Source organism: Stomoxys calcitrans, chromosome 4 (assembly GCF_963082655.1).
Source record: "Stomoxys calcitrans chromosome 4, idStoCalc2.1, whole genome shotgun sequence".
Lineage (NCBI taxonomy): Eukaryota > Metazoa > Arthropoda > Insecta > Diptera > Muscidae > Stomoxys > Stomoxys calcitrans.
In genome coordinates this window covers 72396675-72411435 of record NC_081555.1, presented here as the reverse complement: position 1 = coordinate 72411435, position 14761 = coordinate 72396675, and the positions used below count along the sequence as shown (strand labels likewise).

Genomic DNA, 14761 nt, shown 5'->3' with positions numbered 1-14761 from the left:
TCAATCCAGATTCAAAAATCCAATTATTGAAGGTATCTGTAATAAGAAATCAAAAGAAAGAAAAAAAAAAACAAAATAAATTATTAATAGAGTGATATGGCATGTCAAGAGGTGATCAAGTTTTTTTTTTCGTGTGTTTAATTAAAAGAATAGCTCTTTCAAAAAATTGGAGTCGGTGCCAAAGTAATTGGAAAAAATGATATTTGTTTTTATATTACAAGGGGTTTAATCCGATAAACATAGCGAATTTCATACATTTTTTCATTAAACAAATTTTTTACTTCCGCTAAACTATATTTCTTGTGTTTATAAGTAAAACGATATTTTACTTAATGATTAAGCTCATGATTTGTCTCTTTTTCTCTTTCAAGGCCTAGCTCACTTAGGTGGGGTGGAATATTTTTTTACCTATATTTATAAGTAACTAGCAGGGCCCGCTCCGCTGCGCCTTCTTTTACTTTATATGGAACAAAAGTTTCCTTGGAATATTTATTTTCGACAATTAAAAAGCTTTTAGTGAAATACAATGCTAAGATATAGTATATCGCTTGACTAATTGTTTAACAATATAAGTGCCTTTGTCCGAATCCCATATGATGTTTATTGGTATTCGAATTTTAGTTTGGATGTAAGGTGTACTCCAGTCTTAAAATACTTCATTTCAGCCCGCTACTCTAATGATATCTGATTTAGCGGTGTTTTTGGAGGTGAGGTGGTCCACCAGGCCTTTGGCCCTGAAAAAATATCAGCATCATGATCTTCTTTCAAAAACTATTTATTTAAACCCCATATTGCCATTGGTTTCGGGGAGTTTACACGATGAGGCGTCCCCCAAACACATGGCCCAAAATAGGTTATCAAATTCGTTTTTACATCTTAAATACCTTTCATTTGAGCATGATCGGCATAATCGAAAAAATTTTTCCCTTTGGGGGTGTTTTGGTGAAGGGGTGATGCCCCAAATACATGGTCCTAAATTTGGATATCAAATTCGTATTCTACTCCCAAATACCTTTATTTGAGCCCCATTTTGCGATGGTCACTAAAAAATTGCTGCTTGTGAGGTATTTTGGGTAAGGGGTTGACCCCCAGAAAATTGGTCCCGAAAGTGGGTATCAATTCTTGCTCTACCCCCAATACCTTTCGTTTAATCTCCACACTGACATGGTCGGTAAATATGGCCGATTTAGGGGTGTTTTGGGGATTGGGGTGGTCCACCAAACACTAAGCCCGGTAAATATATCAGCAACGTGCTCTATTCTCATATATCTATATCATTTATTTGAACCCCAGCTACTGGCCTCAAAATTGGATATCAAATTCGTTTTCTAATCTCTTTTAAACTTCTTATTCCAAAAGTCAGCAAATAAGTCCGGTTTGGGGTATTGGCCCTAAAAACTATAAATATTTAATTCCACTCTCTTTAAGACCAAAATTGTCTTGGTGAGCAAATACGTCCTATTCGGGGGTTGTTATGATGGTGGGACGTCCCCTAGACAGTTGGTCCCTAATGTTGACAGATACGTGGTCTACTCCCAAATACCTTTAATTGGGCCCCATATTTCCATAGTCGGCAAACTTGACCAGCTTGGGGGATGGGCGGCCACTCAGTGAGTTGGCCTTGATATATATCGGATTCGTGTTCCACTCTAAAACCCTCTTATTTGAGCCTCATATTGCAAAAGTCTGGAAATACTTACTATTTTGGTGGTGTTGTGGGGGTGGGGTGGCCCCATAGACACTTTTCCCAAATATTGATATCAGATTCCTGCTTTCCTCCCAAAGACCTTTCATTTGAGCCTCATATAGCTCGTAAATTTGTCACTATGTTCGTTCTACACTCAAATACCTTTTATTTAAGCCCCATATTCCCATGGTCAGTATATAAGTCCTGTTTGGGGGGCGTTTTTGGAAGGGGGTGGACCCCCAGAAACGTGGTCCCACATTTGGATATCAGATTCGTATTCTACTCGCAAATACCTTTCATTTGAGTCCCATATTGCCATGGTCGGTAAATATGTCCGATTTAGGGGAGTTTTGGGGGTTGGGGTGGTCCCCTAGCAGTTGGTTCGACAATTTAGGGGTGTTTTTGGGTTTGGGTGGTGTTGTGGGGGTGGGATGGCCCCATAGACACTTTTCCGAATATTGATATCAGATTTGTGCTTTACTCCCAAAGACCTTTCATTTGAGCCCCATGTGGCTATGGTCGTAAATGTGTCCCCTTTGGGGGAGGTTTTTGGGGAGAGGCGGCCCACGTGGTCCCACATTTGGATATGAGATTCCTATTCTACTCACAAATACCTTTCATTTGAGTTCCATATTGCCATGGTCGGTAAATATGTCCGATTTAGGGGTGTTTTGGGGGTTGGGGTGGTCCCCTAGCAGTTGGTTCGACAATTAGATATCAGATACGTTTTCTAATCCTAAATACCTTTCATTTGAGTCCCATATTGTCGTGATTGGTCTAAATATATGTTTGGTAGGTTTTAGGGTGGGGCGGCCCCCCTAGATACCCCATCCGAAATTTGGATACCAAATTTTTATTTTTAGGGTACTATATGAGAGCACACAAAATTTGGCTGAAATCGCAATACCCATCTCCGAGATCTGGCGTTTCTTAAAATTAGAGTTAGGGGGAGGGTCCGCCCCCCCTTCAGATATCAAAAAATATAGTACCCTATTTTCACCACGGGATCATTATTCACCATCTGTGAAAATTTCAAGAAGTTCGGTTCAGCCGTATTTGAGGAACACACAAACATACAAACAAACAAACTAACAAACAAACACAAATTGATTTTTATATATAAGATGCAAATATACCCACAAGCATTGCATTAAGAAGTTCTAACATGACTACTATGTCATTTGCATGGTATAATACTTCACAAATAACGCCAACATTAAAGAGAGGCCACGATTCGAACCTAGGCGCTTATGTGTGGACATGTTAATCGCTCTGCCAGTGTGGCTTTGTCCAGGATCGCTAATAAGGATTTCCTGCCAACCATGCACTTTCTTCTTTCCTCGGAATACATTTAACGATGCCTAATCTCTCCATGCAGACTTCTGTGTGCATGTGTTTATATAGCCCATTAACGCCTGACCCTCAATTCCCTTGTCCGATTTTGATGAAATTTTATTTATCATTATTTAAAGCATTCCTAAGTATTCATTTGTGTTAATTTTTTAAACAAAAATTTTTTTTAAACAAAAAAAATTAAAACATAATCAAAAACGTTTATACTCTAAGCCACTGTGTTTTTACTACAAAAAAAATCATTTCATTGATATTTTATGATCGTTTTGCGAAGAAAGTGCATTTTAATGAATTTGGCATAAAATCGCACAAGCTGTCAAAAGAAATAGGCTGATCGCCATAAAATTGTTTTTTTTTTAATATAGAAACTATCAAATGTAACAAGACTTTAAAAGGGTTTTTTGCAATCTTACTATTGTACTAAGAATTTGAGAAAAATGGTTGTTTGATTTTTTAACTATAAAATTTCCTACTTTCGACAAGCCAATTTCCCCCAAAACATGACCTTATATGACGGCAAAAATTTGTATACCCACCACCATATGATGGGGGTATATTAATATAACCATTCCGTTTATAACCTCGAAATATTTGTCTAAGACCCAATAAAGTATATATACAGGGTGGCTGATGAATATTGCTACAATGATGAATATTGCTACATTTTTTTTTCGGTGTATGGAATACATTTTTCTTTTATTCATGTTAAATTAAATTATTAAATTAATTATTAAATTATTATTAATTAAATTAATTAATTAATTAATTAAATTAATTATTAAATTATTATTATTAAATAGAAAAAAAGTTATTACATTTTTTTTTGGTAGCGGCTTTCATCAGCCACCCTGTATATCGTCGTTCTGAGTCGATCAAACCATGTCCGTCCGTCCGCCTGCCGAAATCACGACAGCGATCGAACGCGTAGAGCTAGCCGCTTGAAATTTTGCACAGTTACTAAGTATTGATGTAGGTTGTTGGCGATTGTAAGTGGGCTAGATCTCCCGGTTTGACTTCGTGAGCCCCTGGAAGCCGCAATTTTTGTCCTATTTTGCATGTGGTGTTCTCTTATGACTTCCAATCGGTCGGCCTGCTTATTAGCTGTAAATAAATGCATTGGAAAAAGTACAGCTAATAAGCAGGGTTGTCGAGCTTGGTTAATGTGGTAATTGTATCATAGATACGTTTCCGCAATTAATTCGATTCAAATAAAGGGTGATTTTTTTGAGGTTAGGATTTTCATGCATTAGTATTTGACAGATCACGTGGGATTTCAGACATGGTGTCAAAGAGAAAGATGCTCAGTATGCTTTGACATTTCATCATGAATAGACTTACTAACGAGCAACGCTTGCAAATCATTGAATTTTATTACCAAAATCAGTGTTCGGTTCGAAATGTGTTCAAATTTTGACAAATTTTGTTCAGCGATGAGGCTCATTTCTGGTTGAATGGCTACGTAAATAAGCAAAATTGCCGCATTTGGAGTGAAGAGCAACCAGAAGCCGTTCAAGAACTGCCCATGCATCCCGAAAAATGCACTGTTTGGTGTGGTTTGTACGCTGGTGGAATCATTGGACCGTATTTTTTCAAAGATGCTGTTGGACGCAACGTAACGGTGAATGAACACATTTCGAACCGAACACTGATTTTGGTAATAAAATTCAATGATTTGCAAGCGTTGCTCGTTAGTAAGTCTATTCATGATGAAATGTCAAAGCATACTGAGCATCTTTCTCTTTGACACCATGTCTGAAATCCCACGTGATCTGTCAAATACTAATGCATGAAAATCCTAACCTCAAAAAAATCACCCTTTACAACATACCAACGCACGACCCTTGAAGCCATCACACCTAATATGGTTGAAAAGTCTTCTAACCAAAGACGAAACGCGTCGCATAGTGGTTGGTGTGTGTTGCTATCTTTGGCTTTCCTTTTCCATTTGAATCTCCGATCATTGAGCTCGTCTCGAAAGAGAAACAAACGAAAATTTTAAAATTTAATGATCTCGCCCTAACAGGCAAAAAACTTGAAAAATTCCTCAGAAAAACTGATGCGTTGTGCCATTAATCCTTGTTAATTGAAGATGGCATGGATTTATATTAGGAGGAAATTGCAGGGAGGTGTTGATATGTCGGCCAGACTCCGGGAGCGCAAAGCGATTTCATCAGCCCGCTCATTACACTCACTCACTTCGGAGGAATCCAAATATGTCCAGAGCTTCAAAAATGTAGGTACGGATGTAAAACGTTAAAGTCGGTGTCAAAGTAATTAGAAACAAGTAAAAGCGTGATAAGTTCGGCCGGGCCGAATCTTATATACCCTCCACCATGGATCGCATAAGAAAGGAGTTGCTCTGCTATTAAAAAAAGATGTCAAGATATGGTCCGGTTCGGACCACAATTAAATTATATGTTGGAGACCTGTGTAAAATTTCAGCCAATTCGTATAAGAATTGCGCCCATTGGGGCTCACGAAGTAAAATAGAGAAAACGATTTATATGGGATCTGTATCGGGCTATAGACCGATTCAGACCATAATAAACACGTTTGTTGATGGTCATGAGAGGATCCATCGTACAAAATTTCAGGCATATCGGATAATAATTGCGACCTCTAGGGGTCAAGAAGTCAAGATCCCAGATCGGTTTATATGGCAGCTATATCAGGTTATGAACCGATTTGAACCTTATTTGACACAGTTGTTGAAAGTAAAAATAAAATACGTCATGCAAAATTTCAGTCAAATCGGATAGGAATTGCGCCCTCTAGAAGCTCAAGAAGTCAAGATCCCCAGATCTGTTTATATGACAGCTATATCAGGTTATGGACCGATTTCAACCATACTTGGCACAGTTGTTGGGTATCATAACAAAACACGTCGTGCGAAATTCCATTCCAATCGGAAAGGAATTGCGCCCTCTAGAGGCTCAAGAAGTCAAGACCCAAGATCGGTTTATATGGCAGCTATATAGGTTATAGACCGATTTCAACCATAGTTGGCACAGTTGTTGGATATCATAACAAAACACTACGTGCGAAATTCCATTCCAATCGGATAAGAATTGCGCCCTCTAGAGGCTCAAGAAGTCAAGACCCAAGATCGGTTTACATGGCAGCTATATAGGTTATGGACCGATTTGAACTATACTTGGCACAGTTCTTGGATATCATAGCAAAACACGTCGTGCAAAATTTCATTCCAATCGGATAAGAATTGCGCACTCTAGAGGCTCAAGAAGTCAAGACCCAAGATCGGTTTATATGGCAGCTATATCAAAACATGGACCGATATGGCCCATTTACAATACCAACCGACCTACACTAATAAGAAGTATTTTTGCAAAATTTCAAGCGGCTAGCTTTACTCCTTCGGAAGTTAGCGTGCTTTCGACAGACAGACGGACGGACGGACATGGCTAGATCGACATAAAATTGCACGACGATCAAGAATATATATACTTTATGGGGTCTCAGACGAATATTTCGAGTAGTTACAAACAGAATGACGAAATTAGTATACCCCCCATCTTATGGTGGAGGGTATAAAAACGATGAGTATGTACAAAACTCACTGTTCCAAATTTGAAAAAAATGTGCCTTGTATGAGCCAAAGACCTTCAATCGGGAGATAAATCTATGTGACAGTTGCATCCTAATTTCATCGAAGCTAGACCAAACTGAGTATGGAACTTAAGAGCCTAAATAAGGTAATAAATGTGCCGTAAATTGGGAAATCGGCTCAAATGGGCTATATCAAGATATAGTCCTATAAAGCCAACCCACTAACCTGCGGATGTTAAAAAATTATCTGTGTTTCAGCGGAATGTCTTAATTTCTAAAGACCGTAGCGTGGTTTTTATAAACATGTCTGTAGGCGTTACGGCGACCAAAAGTATAAATATGCTACGTCCTTCGGCGGTGTGCATACAATTATTTCAGTACACTAGTGTGTACTTTTGTATTTGGTCACGTATTAATTTTTATTTGATACACTTTATTTTAGGTAACATGTACGCCTCGTAAGGGAGAACACTTGATTTACATACGAAAGGTAATTATGGACATGTTATTAATTTGTTTTCGCACATTAGCTTATTGCTATAATTGTTGGACGAATAGAAACTGAAATTCAAACCAATCTATTTTACACTCGTACTCATTATAATTGAACTTGAACTTGAGGTTCATTCGTAGCATGTATACTAGTGAACCAGGAAATGTTTGAAAATTAGAGATATTTGTTATTGAAAAATTAATGAAAAAGTTAATATTGCAAGAAAATAATTTACATATGTGACCCTTGTTTAGGGTTCTAAAATAAAGTTTTGAAAATGGCTTCCTATTTGATTAAACATAAAGTTGTCTTTGATGAGTTAGCACTTCACACTTGGAGTCAGACCATGGTTAAAAGCCTTAAGTCAAGCTCCAAATGGTCATAGATTTTGTTGCCGCTGATACGGTAACATTAGGCTAACTCATCCACTCTGAAAATGATGATTAGCCAAAAGCATGGCGAGTTTTAGGAAATTAAGCAAAATACGGAAGTGGATAGAATTTTGCAGACTCTTCGGAGCATTCAATAAACAAAACAAAAAATCTTAGATTTTGGTATTGATCTTTCGCCGGTATAATTTGTTTAACTGAATGAAATTTTGTGACTAACAATGAAAACAAGATTTTGGATGCGATTTTGGTTAACAATCATCCAACAACGTCTTTGCGAATCTGAAACGTCAACATTTCAAAATACCGGTATATGCGGAAGTCCGTACATAAATAAATTTTAATGGTATTTAGATATATGCATGATAGCTCTGAGAAGACGAAGAAAAAAAAACGTTTTGGTTACTCAGTCATCATCGAACGTCAATATTTCAACCATGGCAAATATATTCAGCCACATCAAACATGCGATTTTTGTTTGTCATTATTTTATGGCCATTAATTTGGATTTACAATTCATTCCACGCGCATTCGTTAATCTTTGAAATCATATCAACAGCAACATAAAACACTTTGTCATATTGATACATACATACGTATAAACATATGTATATGAATATGTGAATATTATGTTGACAAAAGAATTACTACCATGGATTGTAATTACCGGGCAATAAATGCTTCACTTTAGTAGTATGAAATTAATTCTATCGATATTTTGTGGATAGTTATTTACCACGCGATTTGGTTTCGTAGATAACATCAACTATGATGTAGATTTTCGTATTAATTAACAAAAAATATAAAGGAGAATGAAAAACAGGGCGCAATAATTGAATTATGCATTAAAGACTGAAACAAATCCCTCGAATATACCATTATAAATTCCATTTCAAGTCTAGATAGAAGCAACTGATTATGGCCGTTTAAGGCGATTTAGGTAAAGAATCGATTGTAGACAGGTTTTTGTATTGATTGATTGAGTAGTCGAGTTGCAATTCATTTTAGAATAAATCCAACTACATTCAGTTTTTTTCCTTGTGCTATAAGCAAAGCACAAAATTGTGAGAAGCGATTAACCAATCAAACGAATCATATTTTTGGATAACAAAGCTTTTTTTGCTCTAAACAAAACATTTTTGTACTCTGTTAGGGTATTGTTGACCTGGTTTAAAATTCTTGTAATTTTGTTGTATTGTATCGGCTATAGGTCCATTAAAACACAAATATTTAAGGTTTTTTTCTTTTATTTTTCTCCAATATTTCGGTAGACTCCGTCTACCATTTTCAAGGCTAGTTGTATTTAAATAAAAAAACAGAAAAACACAAATTTTAGTAAAAACGAATCACACAATAAAAACAGAAAAACAATAATTTTTAAGAAACTTTAATTCCTATTACATTTAATGAGTTGTTACACGAACTATTGTCTGTTGGCAACTAAATGTTCTCTTCTGCTGTGCTTGTTGACTGTGTGGCGGTATACCTTCGCGCAGCTTTCTATATCTTTCTTGAAATTCATTCTCTCGTCAGGCGGTAAGTCGATGATATGCAACATCTCGAGAGTGAATCTTCGTCTGTAATTATTCTCTTGAGCTAAGATGTCCACATCGTTGAGGTTTGGCTTATGACCAGTCAATGCACAGTGGGCTGCTAGTGCAGTTTTCTGCTCGATTGGTCTATTATTGGCTTTTTGGTCAGATTTATGTGCAGATAACCTAGTTTTCAATTTCGTCATGGTAGTGCCAATATATGCCATCGGGCATATATTGGACTTGTCGCCGTTACATCTAATTTTATATACCACGTTTGATTTTTCCTCATTTTTAATTTTACATTTTGTCTTGCTGAATAATTCATTCACAGTTTTGCCTGTTTTTAATGCGAGATGGTATTTGTCCTTGTCGTATAGATTTGATTTGCCAAATCTTTCGGAGAATCCTTGTATGTATGTTAGCGATTTATAAATTTTTCCTTTTGTAGGCTGCTCTCCGTCTATGATTTTTCCAAGACGTTCCTTGGCCTTGCCTAATAGTGAATTAATTGTCCAATTAGGGAAGTCGTTGGCTCTAAGAATTGCCTTTATTTTCCTCTCATTGTCAGGATGAAAGTCTGGATCACTAATGCTAAATACTCTTCTTATAAAATTCGTTGCTGTGTTTGTTATTACTCTCTTGTGGTGTTTAGAGTAAAAATTGATTAATCTTCCGGAAGCCGTCGATTTTTGATACCAATCTATTTTTAGCTGGTTGCCATGTCTATAAACTACCGAGTCCAAATAAGGTAGTTTGCCATCATATTCTTCTTCCTTCGTAAATTGGATGTAGTTGTTGAAGGAGTTCAGAGTCTTCAGCGTCTCTGCCACGTCTGATTTCTTCAAAATCGCGAAAATGTCGTCTACATATTTTGTCAATATCTTAGGTTTTCTTATTTTGTCAAATGTGTTATTGAGAAGTTCCTCCATTACGATGTCAGCAATAATGGGTGAAGCGGGTGATCCCATTGGCATTCCTCTAAGCTGTTCATACAACTTGTCATCGTATTTAAAATATCTGCTGTCCTTAATGCAGAATGTTAGAATTTCCTTGAAAATTTCCCTTGGAATATTGGTATATTTTTCAATCTCGTCCCATTTATTCTCAATTGTCTGGAGTGCTAAATTTATTGGAATACTTGGGAACAAGGACACCACGTCAAAAGATACTAAAACTTCGTCATTTTCTATGGTCATGTTCTTTATCTTAGCTTTAAAGTCCACTGCGTCTTTCACATTATATTTGGAATCCTTGGTGATATTTTTCAAAATATTCACTATGTACCTACATAGATGATAGGACGGCGCGTTTATTGATGAACATATTGGTCTCAACGGTGTACCTTCTTTATGGATCTTTGGGAGTCCATATATTCGAGGGGCCAATGCGGTCTTGCTGGTCAATTTATTCTTCTCCTGGATGCTGATAAGATTCAAGTTGTGAAGTTTATCCACCAATTTGTTGTTCCTTGTCTGTAGCCTAGATGTTGGGTCAATCTTTAAGCGCCTATACATACACATATCGTGTATTATTGCCTTCATTTTTTGCTCGTAGTCATCTTTGTACAAAGCCACTGTCTTTCCTCCCTTGTCTGCCGTTAAAATTAATAAATCCTCATTCTCCTTTAAATATTTTCTCGTTTGAGACACTGTGTCCACCACATATTTGTCTCTCATGCTCATCTTTGACTTTCGTAAGTGATCGTCTATCAATGTTGTAAGCTTGGTTCTTCCCATCTCCTGTTCCTCTCTATTCTCTATAGTTTGTACACACTCCTCTCCCTCTGCAATGACTTGCAAGAGTGGAAAGTTCTTGTTGGTGTGTGGGAGAGCGTGTTTCGGACCTAAAGAGAGAATCCATTGTACGTTCGTTGGTATCTCTCGCTCTGTTTTATTCACAAACCACACGTCGTTGCGTCTAATGTTGAGGGCCTTGTCTTGTCGTTGTGTGAGTGCCTGTAGTTTCTTTATGTGTGTTGTCTTGCTCTTGCTAACATTGCCCTTGTAGAGAGTAAGCTCACTGTCGAGGTATTGTAGGAAATCATCTTGAGTCAGTAGTTCTCCTAGCTTAGTCTTTGTATTCTCTACTTTCTCTTTAAAAGAGTGGATTTGCTTGTGTTTGTATTGTATTAGAAGTTTTAATACTTTCGTGTGAAAGTTGTGAATGTACCTGTGTAATGTTTTCTCAATATTTGGCGGGATTTTCTTGGTTTTGTGTGTTTGGAAGATGTTGTTAGTGTGTTTGGTTGCATTGATTATGAAGTTTGGTATGATGCCTGTTCTCTTACATTTTATTAAAAATGTTACAGATGTTTTGAGCTTGGCTATTTGTTTTTGGTGTTTCGAATATTGCTGGGCCGTTCTGTATGTGTGCTCATTGTACTTTTGTTTGATGTTTTTGTATATTGTCATCTTATTTGTTTTTATATTACGGCGTGCCTCCCGTTGATGTATACTCTGTTAGGGTATTGTTGACCTGGTTTAAAATTCTTGTAATTTTGTTGTATTGTATCGGCTATAGGTCCATTAAAACACAAATATTTAAGGTTTTTTTCTTTTATTTTTCTCCAATATTTCGGTAGACTCCGTCTACCATTTTCAAGGCTAGTTGTATTTAAATAAAAAAACAGAAAAACACAAATTTTAGTAAAAACGAATCACACAATAAAAACAGAAAAACAATAATTTTTAAGAAACTTTAATTCCTATTACATTTAATGAGTTGTTACACGAACTATTGTCTGTTGGCAACTAAATGTTCTCTTCTGCTGTGCTTGTTGACTGTGTGGCGGTATACCTTCGCGCAGCTTTCTATATCTTTCTTGAAATTCATTCTCTCGTCAGGCGGTAAGTCGATGATATGCAACATCTCGAGAGTGAATCTTCGTCTGTAATTATTCTCTTGAGCTAAGATGTCCACATCGTTGAGGTTTGGCTTATGACCAGTCAATGCACAGTGGGCTGCTAGTGCAGTTTTCTGCTCGATTGGTCTATTATTGGCTTTTTGGTCAGATTTATGTGCAGATAACCTAGTTTTCAATTTCGTCATGGTAGTGCCAATATATGCCATCGGGCATATATTGGACTTGTCGCCGTTACATCTAATTTTATATACCACGTTTGATTTTTCCTCATTTTTAATTTTACATTTTGTCTTGCTGAATAATTCATTCACAGTTTTGCCTGTTTTTAATGCGAGATGGTATTTGTCCTTGTCGTATAGATTTGATTTGCCAAATCTTTCGGAGAATCCTTGTATGTATGTTAGCGATTTATAAATTTTTCCTTTTGTAGGCTGCTCTCCGTCTATGATTTTTCCAAGACGTTCCTTGGCCTTGCCTAATAGTGAATTAATTGTCCAATTAGGGAAGTCGTTGGCTCTAAGAATTGCCTTTATTTTCCTCTCATTGTCAGGATGAAAGTCTGGATCACTAATGCTAAATACTCTTCTTATAAAATTCGTTGCTGTGTTTGTTATTACTCTCTTGTGGTGTTTAGAGTAAAAATTGATTAATCTTCCGGAAGCCGTCGATTTTTGATACCAATCTATTTTTAGCTGGTTGCCATGTCTATAAACTACCGAGTCCAAATAAGGTAGTTTGCCATCATATTCTTCTTCCTTCGTAAATTGGATGTAGTTGTTGAAGGAGTTCAGAGTCTTCAGCGTCTCTGCCACGTCTGATTTCTTCAAAATCGCGAAAATGTCGTCTACATATTTTGTCAATATCTTAGGTTTTCTTATTTTGTCAAATGTGTTATTGAGAAGTTCCTCCATTACGATGTCAGCAATAATGGGTGAAGCGGGTGATCCCATTGGCATTCCTCTAAGCTGTTCATACAACTTGTCATCGTATTTAAAATATCTGCTGTCCTTAATGCAGAATGTTAGAATTTCCTTGAAAATTTCCCTTGGAATATTGGTATATTTTTCAATCTCGTCCCATTTATTCTCAATTGTCTGGAGTGCTAAATTTATTGGAATACTTGGGAACAAGGACACCACGTCAAAAGATACTAAAACTTCGTCATTTTCTATGGTCATGTTCTTTATCTTAGCTTTAAAGTCCACTGCGTCTTTCACATTATATTTGGAATCCTTGGTGATATTTTTCAAAATATTCACTATGTACCTACATAGATGATAGGACGGCGCGTTTATTGATGAACATATTGGTCTCAACGGTGTACCTTCTTTATGGATCTTTGGGAGTCCATATATTCGAGGGGCCAATGCGGTCTTGCTGGTCAATTTATTCTTCTCCTGGATGCTGATAAGATTCAAGTTGTGAAGTTTATCCACCAATTTGTTGTTCCTTGTCTGTAGCCTAGATGTTGGGTCAATCTTTAAGCGCCTATACATACACATATCGTGTATTATTGCCTTCATTTTTTGCTCGTAGTCATCTTTGTACAAAGCCACTGTCTTTCCTCCCTTGTCTGCCGTTAAAATTAATAAATCCTCATTCTCCTTTAAATATTTTCTCGTTTGAGACACTGTGTCCACCACATATTTGTCTCTCATGCTCATCTTTGACTTTCGTAAGTGATCGTCTATCAATGTTGTAAGCTTGGTTCTTCCCATCTCCTGTTCCTCTCTATTCTCTATAGTTTGTACACACTCCTCTCCCTCTGCAATGACTTGCAAGAGTGGAAAGTTCTTGTTGGTGTGTGGGAGAGCGTGTTTCGGACCTAAAGAGAGAATCCATTGTACGTTCGTTGGTATCTCTCGCTCTGTTTTATTCACAAACCACACGTCGTTGCGTCTAATGTTGAGGGCCTTGTCTTGTCGTTGTGTGAGTGCCTGTAGTTTCTTTATGTGTGTTGTCTTGCTCTTGCTAACATTGCCCTTGTAGAGAGTAAGCTCACTGTCGAGGTATTGTAGGAAATCATCTTGAGTCAGTAGTTCTCCTAGCTTAGTCTTTGTATTCTCTACTTTCTCTTTAAAAGAGTGGATTTGCTTGTGTTTGTATTGTATTAGAAGTTTTAATACTTTCGTGTGAAAGTTCTGAAACATCTTCCAAACACACAAAACCAAGAAAATCCCGCCAAATATTGAGAAAACATTACACAGGTACATTCACAACTTTCACACGAAAGTATTAAAACTTCTAATACAATACAAACACAAGCAAATCCACTCTTTTAAAGAGAAAGTAGAGAATACAAAGACTAAGCTAGGAGAACTACTGACTCAAGATGATTTCCTACAATACCTCGACAGTGAGCTTACTCTCTACAAGGGCAATGTTAGCAAGAGCAAGACAACACACATAAAGAAACTACAGGCACTCACACAACGACAAGACAAGGCCCTCAACATTAGACGCAACGACGTGTGGTTTGTGAATAAAACAGAGCGAGAGATACCAACGAACGTACAATGGATTCTCTCTTTAGGTCCGAAACACGCTCTCCCACACACCAACAAGAACTTTCCACTCTTGCAAGTCATTGCAGAGGGAGAGGAGTGTGTACAAACTATAGAGAATAGAGAGGAACAGGAGATGGGAAGAACCAAGCTTACAACATTGATAGACGATCACTTACGAAAGTCAAAGATGAGCATGAGAGACAAATATGTGGTGGACACAGTGTCTCAAACGAGAAAATATTTAAAGGAGAATGAGGATTTATTAATTTTAACGGCAGACAAGGGTGGAAAGACAGTGGCTTTGTACAAAGATGACTACGAGCAAAAAATGAAGGCAATAATACACGATATGTGTATGTATAGGCGC

The 14761-nt window shown here is 37.1% G+C and overlaps 1 protein-coding gene across 1 annotated transcript; it reads right to left on the bottom strand.

Annotated features, from left to right (window-relative positions):
• On the bottom strand, positions 1-12544 carry LOC106088565 (uncharacterized). Its single transcript, XM_059367157.1, has 3 exons — positions 11736-12544; positions 10194-11627; positions 1-36 (listed from the first exon to the last, which is right to left on the bottom strand). Exons 2-3 carry the CDS (start codon positions 11433-11435, stop codon positions 1-3), a joined length of 1278 nt encoding a protein of 425 aa, XP_059223140.1. The 5' UTR covers positions 11436-11627; positions 11736-12544.
• Between the last annotated feature and the right edge of the window lie 2217 nt (positions 12545-14761).

Bases quoted from the DNA above. Each gene is read 5' to 3' on its own strand.
- LOC106088565 (XM_059367157.1), bottom strand. From the start codon at position 11,435: ATGACAATATACAAAAACATCAAACAAAAGTACAATGAGCACACATAC. The intron at 37-10,193 runs GTATCTTTTGAC...TTCTTATTACAG, and splicing joins TAGAAAATGACGAAGTTTTA to ATACCTTCAATAATTGGATT.